The sequence below is a fragment of the Heliconius melpomene genome, chromosome 19, assembly GCF_056956725.1.
Source record: "Heliconius melpomene rosina isolate 202511_hmr_F chromosome 19, ASM5695672v1, whole genome shotgun sequence".
In the NCBI taxonomy this organism is placed as follows: Eukaryota; Metazoa; Arthropoda; class Insecta; order Lepidoptera; family Nymphalidae; genus Heliconius; species Heliconius melpomene.
Genome location: NC_140407.1, coordinates 5,924,747 through 5,946,253, shown reverse-complemented (window position 1 = coordinate 5,946,253; position 21,507 = coordinate 5,924,747). Strand labels below are relative to the sequence as shown.

Sequence of the window (21,507 nt, the reverse complement as noted above, 5' to 3'; positions counted from 1 at the left end):
GCGCAGGGAAACAAGAGATAATCGTCATAGGTCGGGGGTTCATATTTTTACCTTGACGATACTTAACGCTGCAGTTTGTGTTATCAGACATGATAATTAATTTATTTTTATATGACATGCAATATCTCGAAAATGTTGGGATTTGTTTGGGAAAAAGAGTGTTTTAACACTAAGCTAATCTGATGTATTGAAAAAGCGTGTACATCTGAAAAGTTTAGCTAGGTACTTCGACAAGATGTCATCTGAGTGCAATGCTAGAGTGGTAAAAAAAAAATAGTCAAAATAAAACGAGTAATTAATCTAATTATGTGTTCAAAATGTATAACAAAGCTTATACAAATTGTTATTTCGTTTTTATTTCCGCTTTCTGACCACAAGAAATTTTAGAAATGACTTGTATCCATTTTGTATCAACCTACGCGTATATCTGATATAACTCACGAGTAAATTTGATAAAACAATATAGTGTAAAAACAAAACAATACATTCTTCTATGAGTTCGTAGATATAAATTATATGAGCGAAAAAAATTGAGCGGTTTACTACTAGCCTCTGAAGAGTTCTTGGCTCTATCATCAGACCAGCTCGATGTAAGGATAAGGTGTAAATCTAAAAAAATACAATAATTAATTTACCGAGTGAGTCAGTTGATCAAGAGCATTTAATTGCACACATTTACATTATTATCGTTTTTTAATAGAATAAGTTATTGATATTAATAATAATTAGTTATTGATATGAATAAGTTATTTTAATAGAATAAGTTATTAATAGTGCGGGACAGATCTACAGCGTTTGAAAACACAGTATCTAGTACTATAGTACTGGAAGATGGTCACGTAAAAAGCATGAGGACCCCCCGGAGGGCATGTGTGTAGATGTTGACAAAAGAAGTAGGTATATAGAGACCGTAGTGCTTGGCGTTCCGTATCGGAAACTAAAAACAATAAAATATAGCATTGAAATCAAAACGTTGCCTTTAAAGACGATCTTTAAATAAATATATTAAATTAAGAACATAGATTAATTACTTACATATATAATTTATTAGAACTATATGAATGATCAAAGCTCACGGTGAATTGATTATGTTTTTTTTTCCATGATTTATCTAAGTTTTTATATTATTAAAAAAATTGAAGGGCAACAACCAAACTGTTTTAAAATAATTTATTCTATTATATATAACGTTTCTTTTTTTACATTTTTTGTTTACATAATATATCTTCCGTATATTTAGGAGTATTCACTTATAACTTTAACTTCATTCTATATCTCGCATACAGCAGGATGGACACTGGGCAGAGCGAACCTAGAGTATTTCGCTCTGTGGCCAGCTCTCCGCCGAGTTTTCAAGGCATTGTATTATGTGTACAACGACGGTCTTTGTCTAATTTAAATCACAATTTAAAAAAAGCCTATTACTATTATTTAAATTGGAATAACATATACCTATCATAAATATATATATAATCGCAGTTAAATTATAACTGACAAGTGGTAATGCGGCTATAACACTTTAATAACACGAACGCCATCTTGTAATCAACAATGACATTACAAAATTACGTTTTATTTCATCATATACGTAATAGATGTCGCTTTACACAATGTGTTAATTTAATGATAGGTGGCGCTACTTTAGTAATACTAAAAAAACTATTAAATTGCTAAACAAGAAAATAATTTTAAAAAATATTTTTTTTTTTTTTACTTAATTTATTTTAACATTAAATGTATTATAAAAATATACCTCCAAGAATCTTATAATTTAAGTCTCGTACGGTTGCTTCCGTTGAAGACAACAGTTTTCTGACATTCTTTTTGTTTTTTGCCTTGGGGTTTCTGAGCCCGTTACTAATACATACCTACAATGTACATTAAATTTATGATTATTATTCATACTTTTATAATTATCTAACAGTTAGGCTAGGAAAGTAAAGTGAAGAATCAAGTGACATTATCAAATAACACATCTTTTTTCTGTTAATGCCGAAAGACTTTTAATCAGCTTCACGCTGTATCCCGCACACAGCAGAGTAGACAGAGGGAACATAGTGTTAACACACTCCGTACCCCACTTTCCGCCGAATTCTGGAGGCATTGCGTGTTGAGCGGCGGAACTCAACGTCGCGCTTTTGCCTCGATACCAGAGCGAAGAAACGTAAATATAAATTTAAGTAAATATTTCGTTTCCTCGAGTGGGAATCGAACCCACAACCATTTAGTTTACAGTCACACCTTTGTGCCATTTAGATATGTAAATAATAATTTTACTACCTCGTTGCGTGTTCAACATCAATAATAGATAGTAGCTCTAGCAATACTATAAAGAATAATCAGGTACTTTGTTAAAAAAAACTGACTTTTCTACGTCAAGTACTACATGTGCTATAAAATGTGCACGGAACTATAAATTCTATTTAACTCTAAACTCGTGTGGTTCTAGTAACCTCCAAAGAGATCCTCTATTCAGGTCCTGGCTCCATTATCAGACCAGCTCGATAATACCATATTATTATAACTTCATCTAGTCACTGAGTTTTTTCACATATTTTTCTTATTATTATATATGCTTGTACGGTTACTGCTATATTTAAAGGCTCTGTTCCAATTAAGACACTTCCGGTTTCCAATTTCCTCCTGAGTGTCGGAACGCCGCAGTTTGCCTCGTTACCAAAGGAAAATAAACATATTTCATTTTCTCAAGTGGTAATCGAACTCACAACCTGTCGCATTTACTGCCGCACGCTTGTACCTACTCCTGCGCGACTACTGACCAAAAAAAACTGACTGATCAAAATAAATAATAATAAGATAAAATATTCAAAACAAATGGAGAATAATAAATAATAAAATAAATAGAATTAGTTTCTTAACCGAGACTAGGTGGTGGAAAATTCCTATGAGCCTACTTATTAGGTAATATAAACTCAACTCAGTATTAAATCTTCATGTAGGTTAGCTTCTCGGGTTCAAGCGAAAGCTTACGTCACTTGTTAGACGTTGTATATTACATAATTTCTTATGCACCTATGTATCTATATACCTAACCATTATATTTTATTTCTACTAAATTTAATGAATATATTTGTAATAAATGAGTAAATATACGAATAAGTATGAATTACGGAAGTATCTGACGCAATAGCGCTGAAGTGTTGCCATGTTTATTGTTTAATTATACACAACGGTTCTAGATTCAAATATATAAAAAGTTTTTATATACTTTTCGCGTTTTATTGAATATAAGAGATTTTATAATAAGCTACTTTATTCTATTCATTAGGCCGTAGTGGCTCTGTGACACAAGTGTGTGATTGTAAATGTGATGGTTGTGGATTTAATTCTTACATGCTTGAATGCATTTGTTAATATCTTCATTTCGGCGCTCTGGTAACAAAGTACGGTGCTAAGTTCCGCCACTTACATGTGTAAGTGAGGATCATTAGGTCCACTCTATCCACTCTGCTATATGCTTCTTTAGAATTTGTGAGTTACAAATAGCTTAGTTAAGATTTCACCTGCGAAATTAATTTTAAAAGTAAAAAAAAATAATTCAATGGCTATTTTACGTTTATATTATGCGAATTAACAGTGTTTCTATGTTAAGATATGTACCGTTAACCGTCGATACAAACCTATTAACGGCTTATTCTGGCTTCACCCGAGCGCATATATATTTTCATGCAACTTAAATACTTTTCCTTAAAAATACGGACAGAGGAAACGAAAGGTTTTCCAAGCTCAATATGATATTGAGAGTGAAGAATAAAAAAAATATAATCAGTGTACTCACCCAGTCGTCCAACTGAACATCTGTTTGACCCTCTCCGTCCGGTAATCCGTTGCTGCCATATTGTCTGAAACAACAAAAATATTCAAATTAAAATACATTTAAATATACAAGTAATTATTTAAGCTTTAGTCGACACATTTCATTTCTAAATGAAATGAAAAAAAACACAGTGGAAAAATAATAATATTAAATATTTCACGTCCTCAAGTTCGAACCGATAACCATCGAATCATATATCGTATCATATATATTTATAACTTTCTTAATATAGAAAAATATTTTATTCAATAGAAAAATAAATACAATTCAGCTTCTTCTCAAACCACGAAGCCGCATAAGCAATGAATTACTGAAGTAAAAACTATGAAGTATTCATAAAAACTATCCTTAAGTAACCTTTTCTCACGCGTCGTAGCGTTAGTGCGATTACAATACACCTATTTGCATTTACCTCACTAACCTGAGTTTTGCAGAAGAATCAATCAAGGTTACCCATATTATAATATATACAAGTATTTTAAAAGAAACTACTTAACCGGATTAATCGTGTATATTTAATTTCAAACATTTTTGGAACACTTTGTAGTAGTCACGAGTAGACTCTCGATAGACTCCTGTCTTCTATTTAAAATGTGTAATAATCGTGAAAATCAAAGAAAATTGTTTTTTTGTTGCTTCACCCTGTATGCACATAGCAAGGTAGACAAAAGAAACCAAGGTCTGGTAACGAGGCACAGCGTGCCGTTCACTAGGTTCCCTTGATTTCGAAAGGGCTCTTCCAGCTCTTACAATACCATAACATCTAATTGATATTGATAAGGGGACCCTAAACCCTTATGAAGCTATTAGCCCTTATAGTGAACTTTACTGGTAGACCAAGACCACTTAACAAAAACTTCATAAAAAAACACAGGAACACGAAAGGCATGGACAATCAAAGTCTGTGGCGACTACAAAGGTCCCCTTTGCCTACCCTGATATATACGAAAAAAAGTGAAGCTAAAAAATGGAAAAACATTAGAAAAATTACAACTGTCATAATAGCAATGATACTTATACATATATACTGATATAGAGAAGTTTGTTAACCATAAATTCTTTCTTCCTTTAACTCATATTACAGGTAAATAAAATATTATATAGATAATTAAATTTAATGCCCATAAAAGTGACTTTAAGCTTAATTATTGTCGTACGCATCAACCAACATCACCTTTGACTCGGCGGTAATAAAAATATATGTAGGTAATAGTTTTTTCTTTATTGTCATCTTCATGAGTTTGCATTAAACGTTTACAATAAAATTTTCTTTTGTTTTTTCAATGTCATGCTATATCCAGAGGGAACCTGGAAACCTGGTGTTAAGAGTGTCTTAACACCAGGTTTCCAGGTTCCCCATTAAGACACTTTCGTTCCACTTTCCACTGAATTCTAAAAGCATTGTGTGTTGAGTGGCGGAACTTAACATGGCTTAAATCTTTGTGAGAAAAGAATAAAGATTAATTTATTATTATTATTTATGACTTAAAATTATACGGTATTATATGACTATACACAATTGATTTTAGAGTTAAACCAAGTGCTGTTGGTGCAAATGAAATGTACTGCCGTTCGACAATATTTGTAAATAAACGAAAAAAAGATATTTTTAAGTGTAGAGTCCCTTGATCCCTATTATTATATTTGTGTTCATATTATGTTTAACGCGGCGTTGAATTCCGCTACACTAGAAAAGAACAGATTATCTTCCCTAAGTCAATTTACTAAAAAACATACCGCTGGAAAAAAAAATGATTTTTAGACTTTCTTTTAGGGTTTTCTTTCTTTATTTTAGGATTTTATTTAATATACAAAATATTATTTTTTATGTTTTTATTTTTATATGTTATTGTGTATTGTATGTAATGGAATCTCGAAACCCATACTATCACTAATAATTGGATAAGCGTGTATTAAAATCGCAGAAAAAATCATCACACAAATGACCTTTCATTATAACTATCGATGTTTTATATCGCAACTGATGATTAAGTTTAATTGCTTGGAAAATTACTGACACACAATCATCATGTGTAAATCGTACAATGGGCTTGTTAGAGCTAAGTGTTTGCCCTACATTTCATTTATTCATATTAATAATGTTGTTAGTGTAATTGGAATCAGTTTTTAGTATTATCCAAGGCTTTAATTGTGGTTTTAACTATGAATAACGATAAACGTAAGACTTCTATATTAAAAAGCCGAAGTTTGTTTATTTGAACGCGTTAATCTCAGAAAATATTCGTTCAATTTATTAGCATTTTTGTGCTGGATTATCCACTTATTAAGAAGGGCTACCTAAGGCGACTAATCGTTTTGGTGTACCTGCGGGTAGAGTTACTTCAGGCAACTTGAATAAGTCACACACAATTATAGTTAATTTTATTTGAATGGTCAAATAAATCTCGCATGGGCGAGCCAAGCCGCTGGTAAAAATTAGTATTTCATAATTTATTATTTTTTTTAAATAAGAAAAAGAATAATGAATTCATTTGATTTAACCTACACTCTTTATGTTTTCAGTCACACGTTATCCTATTGGGCTATGATATTCAAAACCAAACGAAGGATGGTCTTCATAGCTAATAGAAAGATAACGTTACATAATAAATAACTATCTAATAGTGTACTTGTGTATGGAAGCTTTAAGCGCGTTGAAATCTTTTGAATGTTTTTGGCATTTCCGCCTTAGAACATATATCACGCCAGCGTTGGTGAGAGGCGTTCTATCTAGATAACTGATACTTATATTATACAGATGAAGAGTTTAATTGGTGATATCAGAAATTATTACTTGAAGTTGAAAAGTTACTTTTTCTCTCTCTCTCTCTCTCTCTTCGGACCACGTTTGTGGAAACTCCGCAGAGAGTGATCCGCACACCCTGCTGCACGCGGGATACAACGTGAAGCTGATTTTTTTAATTATTTGTTTCTTATATCTACCACATATGTAGCAGGGTAGGCAACATTGCGTGACGATTCAAACGCCAAGTTTGAAATATGACAATATAACTCTAAAATAATTTACATACCCAAATCTACAAAAAACCCGCAATATTAAAGTAATTCTTCATATTTGAAAAAAACGACCTAGAAAATGTTTTTATAAGCTTTTGTATTCCACTATTGTATTCAAAATAACGTTTCTAAGCGAAAAATATATCTCTATAAGAATGTTAGTATATACGATATATAAAATTTTAGATTAACAATAAGTTTTTAAATTTTGGCGGAAGGAGGAAAACAGAGTGTCTTAACGCTAAGGTTTCTCTGCTTACCCTGTAGTATGCGGGGTACATCGTGAAACTAAAGTAAATAAAAATAGCTCTACCTTATAACAGCCACAGTCACACCGTGACGAATATAGGGAAAGTGGAAATAGACTAGTTTTACTTTTTGATCCGGCTATTAATGTTATCAACACGCATATCATATCATATAACGCCAAAAATAGTGCACGCTCTATCACTTTGTTATCTTTATGCTGTATCCCGCACATAGCAGGGTAGGCAGAGGGAACCTGGGAACCTAATATTATGACACTCCGTTTTCATTAAGATATTTCCGGTCCCCAATTTCCGTCCGAATTTTGGAAGTGCTCATTTCTTCGCTCTGGCAATAAGACAAAGCACTGTGTTCACCTCTCGACACAAAATGTCTCGAAAGTGGGTAAATTCGTGAAGAATCAGAGAATTTTAAAACTAAGTTCGCTTAACATTAAGTTCTCTGAACGAAATATTTAATGTTTATGATATCTAATAATTTAATTTTGTGTTTGATTATTTAACTATTTCTACTTAAATAATCTCCACTCTTTACTATCTCTACTCTTTACTATTATTTTACTTTACGTTTATATTTCCATTTCTTCGCTCTGGTGTCGGGACAAAACGCGGCGTTGAGTTCCGCCCCTCCAAAATTCGGTGAAAGTGGGGAACGGAGTGTCTTCACACTAGGTTCCCTCCGCCTTCCCTTCAGTGTGCGGGATACAACGTGAAGCTAATTTAATTGATATTTTTAATATTATTATTTTATATTTACCCATAAAAACAATGGTAGAGGCAACGTGATCAATTATACATACAAAAGTAATATTTGTTTTTGCTTAACGTGTCTGTCACAATACAGCCTTCGGTATACAATATTATGTTAAAGTCACATTATTATTTTAAGTAGTATGTAAATATTTTTAGTAATATGATTTTATTTATATAAGGGGTTGTCCATTAATCACGTGAGGCTTGAAAGGGGGGGGAGGGGTTTGATAAAAATCACGAAAATAACACAAGGGGGAGGGGGGGGTGTAGTAAGATATCTCGTGTATTTATTTTTTCGTCTAACGCGCGATTTTTAAACAAATATTAAGCACAGTGCCAACAACTGACCTGCAAGATGCTTATCCAGTTGTTAGTGTTGAAGAATGTCTTGCTAATCCGTGGTCCGAGGACAATATACATTAAATATATTATGTACTAGTACAATACATGTTTTTCCTATGATTAAACTCTTCCTTTATTATTATTGTTATGGCAATAAAAAAAAACTTGCAACCTGGTGTAGACATTTTTATTATGGTCCTTAATTTCAGAATAAAATAAGATTATAGTTTATAGTTGTATTTAAATTAAGATAATATTCAGAAAATTTTAAGATTCGTTGTAGGTACTAAAAATACACGTGATGTTGAGAAGGGGGAGGGGTGGTGGTCTTAAACCTCACTACGTATCACCAATGGGGGAGGGGGGGTTAAAAAATGCTAAAAAAAGATCACGTGATTAATGGACAACCCCTAAGATCCTAAGCAGCGTTGGGCTGTGTACGTTATAGTTAAGGTTCGATTCGCACTCGTGGCAACTAATTACCCTACTATATGAGGGATAGCGGACAAATAAAAAAAAACTGGCCAAGTGCGAGTCGGACTCGCGTTATATTTGAATAAGGTTTTCAGATTATTTACGTTTAAAAATGGTAAAACAGAGTGATTTATCCCAAGGTTCTCTATAAACAGCACAAGGATAAAGCAGGCAAGTAACAAAATTAACCTGTAATTTAAAAGTTAACTTATAACTTTTTTAACCTCGACTAGCTGATGATAAATCATCAATTTGACGAACTCGTATCGACCGCACCATATATGTATGTGTTTTAATAATTTAAAAAACTGGTTAAATGTCACTGCAAATGCCAAAGGGGTAATTACAAAAGAAAATGTTTAAATGTAGACGTAGGTAGGTATAGTAAATATAAGGAAATGGCAGACATTTTAAATTAAGGCATGTTTCAGTTTTTTTGTGTTGTGTAACTTTTGTGTCTTGGTGAGTGAAGAATCGCAGAGAGATTTTTAACTAAATTCTTCGTTAAGCTTTATTCGCGTCAGTTTTGAGATGTAGAAGAAGAATTCGGACTATCCTGTATATAGCAGGATAAGGACCGCAAAACGCCTAATTTTTAGGACTTTGATGTAGCTCAACGCCACTCTTAGTCTTTTCAGAATGGGGAAATAAAAATAAATATAAACATTCCCCCGACTGGAAATTGAATTCACAATCATCGCATTCACTCTCAGATGCTGTCACAATATGCCACGACGGCCTCTATGCAGCTTCACGCTATATTCCGCACACATCTAAGTAGGCAGAGGGAACCTAGTGTTAAAACACTTCGTTCTCCACTTTCTGCCGAATTGCAAGCATTGCGTGTTGAGTGGCGGAATTCAACGCCTGTTGTGCCTTGGTGCCAGAGCGAAAAAAATAATTATTGTTAAATAATAATTCATTCCGTCGAGTGGGAATCGAACCCACAATCGTCGCGTTACAGTCACATCCTTGTGCCCCTGGGCCACAACGGCTTCAAATATATACACTATATCTATAATATATACTGTCCATAATCTCAATAACACTGTATAGCGGAGTACACCGTTAACTGTATAACTTCCGCGATAATTTCTATTTATATCACGTTTCTTTAAGTCTTCATTATAGCATTAAAACTCTTACTGCATACTACTCTCTGGCAATGAAAAAGTATTTACGCATTTAGATATATGTTTATATTAATTATTCTATTATTTATTATTAATAATAGATTTTCATTTCCTTTCAGCTTCAAGTTTATTCCGGAATTGAAGGGTAAGCAGAAATCATCAATGATCTCTGTTTTCTTCCACAATATCTCTACATAGCGTATTGAGTGGACTTTAAGATGTAAACTAGTAATAATATATAGGTTTAAAAAAAAAACTAAAAACACGTTCTTCCAAGTGATACAAGTACTATAGAATGTTGTATGAGTTTTATAAATTATAGATGCTTTTTATTTATTTTCTCAGTTTCACGCTGTATGTTAAATATAAATAGGCAAAAGAAAACCAGTTTAATTCACACCGTTTCCTACGTTCCAGCCAATTTTTGGTACATTGCGTACCGAGTGACGGAACTCAGCGCCGCGTTATGTCTTGTAACAGAATAATAGTAATGAAAATAATTTATTCCCTCAATAGGTAATCGAACTCACAACCATTGCGCGAAGATAAACACATAAAAACTAATTCTAAGCAAAAAACGTGATCGACACGTGCGAGTTGTGTGTGTAGTAACATTATACTCGTAGGCAAATGTTGAAATATACAACAGTGACGAAGTTGACGAAGAAAGATTCTATATAAATATTTTTGCTATTTTTAGCCGGTTTACTGGAACAATATAAATGTAAAAACTAAAAAGCTGGTAATAAATCAATTTTGATCAGCTAAACACTGATTTAGATCGCTTACGTCAAGTTAAATGTATTTACCAATTTTATAGAAAAAAATTAACGATCAGCTATCAGAACGTGTATCTTTAAAAAAAAAAACAATCACTATGCACTATAAATTAACATCTTAAACAGATAAGCAAAAAAAATTAAAAAAACATCAATCTGTCAGAAAAGGATCCACGGTGAAAGGAGCGTGCGTTACATAACTAAACCAGTCTTTAACCGGACCCCAAGTGGGGCGCGCCCGGTGGTATATTTAACGAAAATTGAGAAATATTTCTAACTAACACTCGAGGTTGTGTGGTTTCTATGATGACGACATGTTGTTACGACGAAATGGTAGATTATAGTTGGAAATGGTAGATTTTTGTATTCAATATGCTTATTAAAACTTTTTTTTACACGGAAGTAGAGATAATCTAATCAAAATTTTTTTTCATTTCATTTCATTTCATGGCAGGTATTTCATAAAGATGACAAAATTGAAAAATATTTCTAACATTCGGGATTGTATCGTTTCTATAATGACGATGTGCTCTTACGATGTTTAATTAATAGATTATGGTAGGTTTTTATAGTATGAATTGGTAGTTTATTTATTATTTGCTACTGAAGTTTTTTTTTAAATCCGTTGCATTGAGGTTGAGGTTGAGGTGACAGTACAGATAAAATAGTTGAAAAATAATTTTCTAATAATCTTATTTGAACGGAATGGCTCTATCTAGCCGAATATTTTTTTTTACTGCTTTTCTCTCTTCTTAACTCATCGTTACTGAGTCACTGACGGACTATATCAAGCGACAAGCTAAACCAAGGCACAGCTCGGCGAGCTATGAAGATATCAAAGCGAGGAAATGACAATAATAATACATACATAAACCAAAACACATTTTTTCTGTTTACCATATTAAGATAAACGTTATTTTAATCAAAATTTTCCATAATAGATTAGACATATCTTAGTGTAGAATTTAAATTATCTGGCCAAAGGTTGTTAAACCGGATTCATTCCAATAAGGGTTCTAAGGCTATTGCTATCACTCGCAAGGACAGATTGTTTCTTAATTATACGTCATAACTGCGGAGTTAACCGTGTCTTGAAACATTAAACATGGTTTTCTTAATGTGTGAATTTAAAGAATTTTTACATAGGTAAAAATAATGTATAAAAATAAAATACAATCAATGTATTTATATTGACATAACTTTTTAATCGCCTGTAAGAAGAGTTTTTCGACTAAATTTGTTTGTTTTTTAGTTATTATTGAAAGTAATTTTTGTAAACAGTTGGAGTTAATTTTCTCATTTATTGTTACAATTATCTTTTACTTAACTAAACCTATAAAATATATTAACAGAACATGGCATAGATTTTAATGTAATTTCCACATATTACCAAAGTTTAATTAAATAATGTATGCCGTTGAAAGGATATTGAAATGTGTAGCGGCCTAATAGACTAAATAATATTTTGCCTTAATTCTTCAGTATGCATATGTAAAGATAAATAAAAATATTTAAAGTTAGTATTTTACATAATAAAAAAATGTATATGTATTAGAAAAGAAATATTTACAAAAATACATAATATAATATACTCGTATCTCTCCACCGTTATGCAATATGCATAACAGTGGCAGTGCACCGAACGTTAGAAAGTATATTAGAGTATATTCTATAATCAAAGCTGTTCCAGAGTAAGTTCCCGCCATTCAACATAACACCTTACGTTGAACAGAGGTGTACTAACATAATAATTATTTTGACAAAATCTTTATTTTATATCTGTGGTCGAACATCCCTATGGTTGGTAGAGAATTGTCAATTCTAAAATTATTATATAAAATCCGTTAGATAGAAGTACCTATACAAGGTGTAAAATGTATTATTTGAATTTATAATACTCTCTGTTATTTTATCTTAGGTAATTGTCAAGCTGTTTGTATTATTTGAATCCTTGGATTGATCGAATTTCTCACAGTGGAAAACAACATTTTCTAAAAGACAATGAAACAAATATTATACCCTCATACAGATATCGTTCTTCATTCCCGCTCTCAACTCCTATATCGATCTTGCGATGCCGTTTTAATAATTTATAGATGAAAACAGCATCTCAGGATCGATCTCAGAGTTGAAAGGGGTTTATAAATACGCTCGTATGCCCATAGTGAGGCGTTAAGTTTCGCCACTCAACATGCATCTCGAATTCAAGTGGGACGTGGAGAGCCGAGTGCCTGGAAACTGGATGAATATAGATGTAAACTATACGCTCATCCAAAAATCCGGTTTAAATAAGAAATAAGTTCCAAGTCACGTCGTAAATTAAAATGACCATATTGAGATTGGACATGAAAAATTTACTTTTACAAATAGGTACACAACACAGTGCCGTGCTAATTTCAACACGTCTATATGTATTTCAATATTTGTAGATATATACATACGTCAGGTATAAATAAGTATCCATACAATAAGACCTTTGATGTTCGATTTTTATGCATTTAAAATAAAACTCTTTAACTTAAACTTAAAATAATATACTTAAAATATTTTTTTCTATCTTCGTTGTATCCCATATATAACAGGGAGCCTACTTTCTGACGAATACTTATACTTGTACGAATATTTTATTATAAATTTTTGGAAGCACGGTGTTTCCAGGACTTAGTATAAGTCCGTGGTCACGGATAGACCACCCAAACCACAAGTTACATTTAAAATATACTAACATCGTAGCTAGTAATATAATACTCAAACAGCCTACATTCAAAAATAGAATTGATGTCATGCTCAATGAGACTCTACCATAGTGCAATGGACAAATGTTTATTTTGCAGCTTCACGCTATATCCTACATACTAATTATAACATACTATAACTGAGAAAGCAGAGGAAACTTAGTGTTAAGATACTCCACTAAATAAGAAGTTATTAAAATGAGATATTGATAAAGATTTTTTTGAACTTTGAACAGGATTAGAACTGGTGACCTTCGCGCTGTTTGGCATTACGTGGTATGCACACCAAATGATTATTGGTTCTTATGTTTACCAACTATTACGGCGCACGCGACAGGCACCCTCGCTATAGTTAACGATGAGAGTGTAACAATGATTGATGAGATTAATGTTATTAGTAATCTTGTTGTAATATCATCATCACTCAGGCCGTCGTGGCGTTGCGGCACAGCGTCTGATGAGGAGAGGATTCGGGTCCCTATACGTAAAATAACTTACGTTTTATTTAGTATGGATTAATACTTTAAATCATGTAAAAAAAACTTATAAATATTGTTAGAAATCGGAAGCGGTTAACGTTTTATTAAAAAAAAACAAGATAAAAACCAATTCATTCCAATAAGGGCCGTTGCCTACAAGCGACTGCCCTCGTTTGATACAATTCCACTGCTTTAATAGCCCTTTTCACCTACATCTATCCTCTTTTCGCGAGTTCGCTAACATTATAAAATAACCTAAAGATATATAGCCTAAATACGAGTATATCAAGATTCTTTAATATTACAATATGCTCTTCGTACAGGTAAAGGACTATATATTTTAAATTATTAAAAAAACTGATCAAGTGTGAGTGAACTCGCCACAAACGAGCGTTCCGTACCAATATCGGTACGTAGGTCAATAAGTTTCCCACTTATAATGTTGACAAAATAAAATTTGTGTTGACTAAAAAGCTTGATATTTTGTATTCCAAGATACCGTACAAGTCAATGGTCTTGACAAGCGTAAAACACTGCTTTGCTTAAATAATTTTAAAATTGACGTAATGTACTAGTAATAATATAAAGTAAGCAATAAATTGAGATATTAATTGTTTACATCCTGCAACTGTGACCTAGTAGTCAGTACTAGTAATAACGAGTAATATGACTCAGGAATAGTTCAACGGAATGTTAATACAATTTAAATCGTCTTACTTAGAGATTACATTAAAAGAAGAGGTTTTACCATAAAAGTGGGTGGTTTTACCATAGTAAAACTGAATGGCGGGAGAATAAATTATTTTCCTTTTTTTTAACCCTGGTAACAAAAGATAACGTGACGTTAAGTTTCACGACTCACCACGCAATGTCTCAAAAATTAGACGGAAGGTGGGGACTGTCTTGATATTAGGTTACCTCTGCCTTCCTTGCTACAACTTTAAGTAAAAAATTTAGAAATCAAAAATAATAATAATCCAAACACTTTTCTTATATTAACTACAAGACATATTATGTTATTTAAATATGCCTGCGTCCTGAATACATAATACGTATATTAAGATAATGGATTTAAAGTGTTTATATTAGCACAAACTTTAACTAGCGTTGTTGGTGCTCAGCCTACATGGTCAATTAATGGCGAAATATAACTAAATAAACAACGGAATATAATATTCAGTATAATATGCATTTTTCCTTAAAAGCGGCGACTATACTGAAAACCATATAATACAATATGAAAAAGTTAATTTCATTAAATCACACACTTTTGGTAAACAAAATTCTTTATTTAGAATTCCTAATCCTTTAAGATGCATAGAATTAAATTTACAAAAAGTTAGCAGATTCAATTGCCGTTTCATTTTTCACGTACACCGACAAGTGCTTAGTAATCAATGTAAGCAATGACATATTTTAAGAACCAAAATACGAAATCACTTTCTCTTTTAACAGTATGCCAAACTTTGCGACAATATGGAGCTAGTGAAAAAAGAAAATAATTACATAAATATATTTTTTTAAATAATTTTTAAGCCATCATGGACTGGAAGTAGAACATCATATGAATGTACATTAGATGGTTGCGGGTTCGATCCTGACATGGAGGAATGATTTTTCTTTCCGCACTCTAGGTAGAATGTACGTTTCTGCTTTTTAAAACGTAGCGTCTATAATTCGAGCGGAAAAAGGAGAGCGAAGTGTCTTGATTAAATCTTTTGCGACTAGAAATTTGTACTGCTTCGTATGAGAGAGCCGCAAAAATATGACAAAAATACATAAGACACCCCTGCTTTATTTGGATATCTTATATATTTCAATTATTCAACAAAGTAAAATCTTATTGATATTGTCGACGAAAGAGGCCGTCTTGGAGCAACGACAAAAGCGTGCTGTAAACATGACCGTTGTGTATTCGATTGCCAGTCGGGTTAATGAAATAGTAATTATTATTTTCACTCCCTCGCTCTGGTATAGAGGCAAAGCGTGCCATTGAGTTCTGCCACTCTACACGTAATAGCTGGAGAAAGTACGAATGAAAGTGTCTTAATGGGAACGTAGAATCTAAACACTAGTTTCCAGGTTCCCTCTGTCTGTCTGCTACAAGCAGGATACAACGTGTGGCCTAAAAAATAAAAAAAATGACGCTATAATGACAATGTAAAGTGTATAATATGGAGAAAGTGTCTTACTAATCATTGTAAACAATGATTATTATGGGTTCGAAACCCCTTCGTATGTAACGTAAAGAAGTTATGATATATTCCGTATGTGTATAAGTTCACAACCATTCTTTTGGTCACATCACGTCATAACTACGTCATTATGACGTATTCTTTCACGTACTACTATTATGATTAAAGAATTACCTTCTTTCACATACTAGTACTATATGTGTGATTAATTAAACTAGTGCCTTCCTTTAGTATGAGTATAAAGCATAAATCTAGCTTTTACTGGGTAGAGCGTTCAGACGAAATCCAATTTTTTCTATACTTATATATTTTTTTTTGTATTTTTTGTATATTCAATAAAATCTATATTTCTATCTTCTATCTATATCTCTATGGAAAAAAAATATTTAAAAAGTATAAAAACTTTTCGCGGATTGCCGTCATTTTTTTATATAGGCTTATAAGGTTTGTTTGTAATTTTTGTCTGTTTCTATATATTTTATTCTCTTTTATTAGTGTGTGAATAACACTTTAAAAATGATAAAATACTTCATAAATAGCGTTCTCACTTACCAAATTGTCATATTTAGAAATAATATTTGGTACCAGAAATAAGCAGAAATAACCCTGCAGAGAAGCTAAACACTTAAATATATATAAAAATTATAATTACGAATAACAATATAATAATGTAGCTCGATAAAAATGGTATGGCAATTGGGTAGAGAGCTTGGAGGGTTTCTAAGAAGTGCGGATTTGAGTCCCGCTACTTTCAAACTCTTATATAAGTATCTGAAAATTAAAACACGAATTGTAAATAATAAATGTACAATAATATACAACTGTACAACTTAGAACACAATGATAAAATATACAACTTAGATTTTTTTCTGACACGTGACAACTATCATTAGTTAAGATTTTGAGTGTAACTTGTTAATTATAGTCCATTAAGTTGAAGTGGAGTGATTAAGTTTGATTTTTGTTGTGACTTATACTTTGTGAATGTTTATGAGATACTCTATGCGTAGTGGTGGTCTTAGTTAAAATGTAAAAAAAAAACAAATTTTGTCTGACTAGACTATGTTTTATTATTTTCGCTCAGTAAAACATTATACATATTTTTTTCAATCATTAAACCATTATTAACAGATACACTATTGATTATTGAATTTCTTTTTATATATAAAATATAAACAATTCACGCACATTTTCTAGGAATGTACGGTCATAAACGCCGTTACATTTCCAATGATTACATGAATACTTGTTTTTTACTGCGGCTTCGCACTCGTGGTCATATATTCTAAGAACCCGAGGTAACTCTGGCCGTAGGTATAATCAGTAACATCGAAGTAATTAATGTCTTATATAGGATAATTGGACTATCCAAAATTAAAATATTTTTTAATTTATACCATTACTTCCTAATATTAGCGTGGTCAACTAAAAACAAAACAAAATCTTCTGTTCGTGCTAAAATATTTTAAAATAAAACTATTTAACTGGATTAGTCGCGTTTATTTACAACTGAGGGCCGGGGCTAGTGTGGCTTCGCCAGCTTGTTCAACACAATTATTTCTTTTTTCATCTCAATTATTTTCGTGATCTAATAAGATCATCATTTTAAAGACAATATTCATACATTGATAGCTAAAATCTTAGCCAATTCCTTGAGAAGTACTAAGACAAGATTTCTTTAAATTCTTATGGAAGTGGATAAAAATGGATTTTTGCGTTTTATAGTCTACGAAAACTAAACACTTAAGCAGAATTGCGGGCGGCCACTAGCGTATTATATGAGTATTATGATATTGAACAGATTTCGATTAAACTTCCGACTTTCTTTTTCCACGTTACTTTCAATGTAATTTATGACTTGTGTTCACGAAAGATCTTAACAGTGCAGTGATTTTTATGTAATCTATATATATAAAAGGACTTGTCCTCACTGACTGAGGTAAGACGCACGCACAGCCGTAACCGCTGATGGTAGAAACGTAAAATTGGGACAAAAGTTTACTTTCGTAATCTGGACATCCACTAAGAAGGGATTTTGAAAAATTTTAACCCTAAAGGGGTGAAATAGGGGTTAAAAGTGTGTATGGAAAAAAAATTAAATCAGCACCGATATTTATAAAATTTGAAATTTAGATTTTTAAAAGTATTTAATTGAACACGTGTTTCATCGTTTTCTAGAATTCTCCCCCTAAGGGTGCAAATAAGGGGTTGAAAGTTTGTATAGATTTTTTTTAAATCGCCACCAATTTTTATAAAATTAGAAATTCAGACTCTTAAAAGTATTTAATTGAACGCATGTTTCATGGTTTTCTAGAATTCTTCCCTTAAGGGTGCAAATAAGGGGTTGAAAGTTTGTATGGAAAAATCTTAAAAACGCCACCGATTATTATAAAATTTGAAATTTAGACTCTTAAAAATATTTCATTGAACACATGTTTCGTGCTTTATGTTAATTCATCCCCTAGGGGTGCAAATAAGGGGTTGAAAGTTTGTATGGAAAAATCTTTAAATCGCCACCGATTATTATAAAATTTGAAATTTAGACTCTTAAAAATATTTCATTAAACATATGTTTAATAGTTTATTAGAATTCATCCCTAAATAAGCGAAAGCGAAGCTGCGCGCGTCCGCTAGTATTCATATATGGTCATATAATGAAAACGATATTATCATTTTGTTCCGGACAATAAAAGTGTGTGATGATTCTACAACGTAAGGTTCCTACCTAGCCTGCTTTGTGCGGGATACAGCGTGAAGCTAGAAAAAACTATACCCAATATTATAAAACTGAAGAATTTGCTGGGTAGAATACGCTCATCTCAGGAACTACTCAATTATTTTTGTACTAGATAGCCCATTTATCGAAGAAGACTGTATATAAGCTATATTATTATATCACGTTATACACGTTAGATAGTGTGTCGAAGCTCAGGTAAATGGTACTCAGAATACATTTCCTATTTATAGAGAAGAGAATGTTTTATCACTACTAATCTAGTGATGGAAAAACGTGTCTGTCTATCCTGGAAAGTGTAAACATATAAAAAATGTAAAAGGAAGACTTTTGTCTAATTAAAATCAGATTAAATATTTTACGAGTATATTGCTTGTTACATAATCAATATTTTTCTATGTAAGTAGGTATCTTTATTCTATTTCATAATTAATATTATAACTGTATTAGGGGACTTCGCTCACTGTTCGCTTAGTCTTTAATTTCCGATCGCTTCGCCCCTATCACAACAAAAAAGGTTTACACAACTATGTAAGTTCATCTTCTATAAAAACACTTACGACTTAAAATCACTTACACAAAACAACATTTATTACAATACAATATTTTTTTTATCACGCTGTATCCCGCATATAGCAGGGTAGCTAAAGGGAACCCCGTGTTAAGACACTTCGTTCCCCGCTTTCCGCCGAATTTTTTGAGGCATTGCGTGTTGAGTGGCGGAACTCCACGCCGCGCTTTGCATTGTTACTAGAGCCAAGAACTGATTAATAAATAATTATTCATTTCTTCAAGTGGCAATAGAACCAAAACAAAAAAAACCAACAACAAAACTTTTTTGTATTATAATAAAGTAAATTATGGTTTATTTAGACGACTTATATTGATCGATGTTAAATTACGGGAGATCTAAGTAAAACGTGAAAGTTACATAATATAAATATAATATTACATTTATATTAAGTTAATTTAATATAAATATAATTATGTGTGTACAGCTTCACTATTTACGACGATAGCAAATTATTATGTAATAAACAAAAAAACCACGCAAGGTTTTATGCTTATTACTGTAATAAAAATATCTATTAAATACTCATGTATAATATATTTTAAAGAAAAAAAAACTCGAATGTTTAATATATTTTAAATAAATAATGGTGTATTCAAGTAAAATAAGGATGTGATAAACGTTTTAACGTCTTGCGTCGTAACGATAAGTCGAGTATTTTATAAAGCCGTACAGTACACACGACGAGTATTGGTCGCCCTGAAGTTAGGTTTTCTGAACTTTTGCCCATTAATTAATCTAACACGGGAAGAAAATTATCAAGAGTAAGAAAAGTCTCTAAAATCAAATCTGCGCAACCATCTACAGCTAACTTCAGGGCGACCACGACTCGTCGGCCGTACTGTATATAGTCTTGCGTTCGCTCATTCATGCCTGGGCCACTTTCTCCTACCAACCTTGATTTCTTACAGCGCGATACTTACTAAAAGACAGGTAGGTAGGTATTTTCGTCACAACGCAACAACGCTACAAAACTTTTACTTTTCCAAACAAAACTACAGCAAACATAAAAACTTTCGACTGAACATCAAGGAATATATGCAATTTTATATATACACATATATATAATATATTAAAACAGTTGCATCATTTACTGTTTTTCTAATAAATACGGAAACTTGCGCAATAAAAAGCGCTTAACTTAAACTTCCTCGTAGATAGAACATTTCCAATTTCGTTTAACTCTATTATACTCTATAAAAATACTTACCAATATTTAAAATCCGTTTTACTAACGTCACCAAATAAAATGAAAACACAAAATATATATGTCACTGTCACTTGAAAATGGCGCGAAGTTTTACCACAACACGAAATTTTAAAAAAATTAAAATAAAACAGGCAAACGCTGGGCCACGTTCGTACCGGAGCGTGGCTGCGTCGGTTGTGACTTGCGAGTGTTTGTCTCTATATCAGTATATGCCAGTTAATTTCTTGTTAACTGGTAAAGGAGGAAGCTTCTCTGATTTTATCTTATTTTATTTATTTATACGGGTTATTGTTTAATCATTATTATATTATATACAATTGTTAAATAAAGTTGCTCAAATTATGAATTTTATGACAAAATTCCTGATATGTCAAAAACATAATAAATAAACAAATGCTGATTAAAAGTATAGTATACAAGCTTAAAAATAAACAGGTAATTTTATTTTTTCTGGCTCTATATGAATTTATCGGGCAAAGGAACGATAGCAATCTTCAGTGCGTCGTACACTTAATACATTATGTTTATGGAAGCTAATTAAAAATAAAATATTCATAATTACATAATACAATATTTAAAAGGATTATTTTTAAAAAATCTTGTAGGATTTTTTCCTATGTACTTTACAAGAAAACAAACTTAATAAACTTAATAAAGAAAAAAATATCAACATTAAATCTGTCTAGCTAGAGCCTTTACGAATCTCTAAAATAGTACACTCGGCAAAGTTTAACTGTAAAAAATCAAATCCAATCTATATATCTATACTTGTTTAATGCAAATTAGATACTAAGCGATGTCTCTGCGTGCAGCCGTAAGCATTACGATAGCGAGTAGTAGATTCCACTTACGTAGTTGCGAAAAACAAGCAATTGCATCGACGCCGATGTGTTTGTTAATGTGGCTATTAGCCTATTACGTTATTTAGCAACTTAGCGGAAATCCACTTTAAACCTGTCGAATTATTAATTATATTTAGT

At 31.9% G+C, this 21,507-nt stretch overlaps 1 protein-coding gene across 1 annotated transcript in view; it reads right to left on the bottom strand.

Annotated features, from left to right (window-relative positions):
• snu (ABC-type transporter snustorr) overlaps nucleotides 1–20,713 on the bottom strand; it is a 65,322-nt gene extending 44,609 nt beyond the window's left edge. The window contains exons 1-2 of the mRNA XM_085203195.1: nucleotides 20,528–20,713; nucleotides 3,800–3,863 (exon numbers count right to left, since the gene is read on the bottom strand). Of these exons, the coding sequence (XP_085059321.1) occupies nucleotides 3,800–3,858 (59 nt within the window). The 5' untranslated portion in view covers nucleotides 3,859–3,863; nucleotides 20,528–20,713. The remainder of the gene's footprint in view (nucleotides 1–3,799; nucleotides 3,864–20,527) is intronic.
• Between the last annotated feature and the right edge of the window lie 794 nt (nucleotides 20,714–21,507).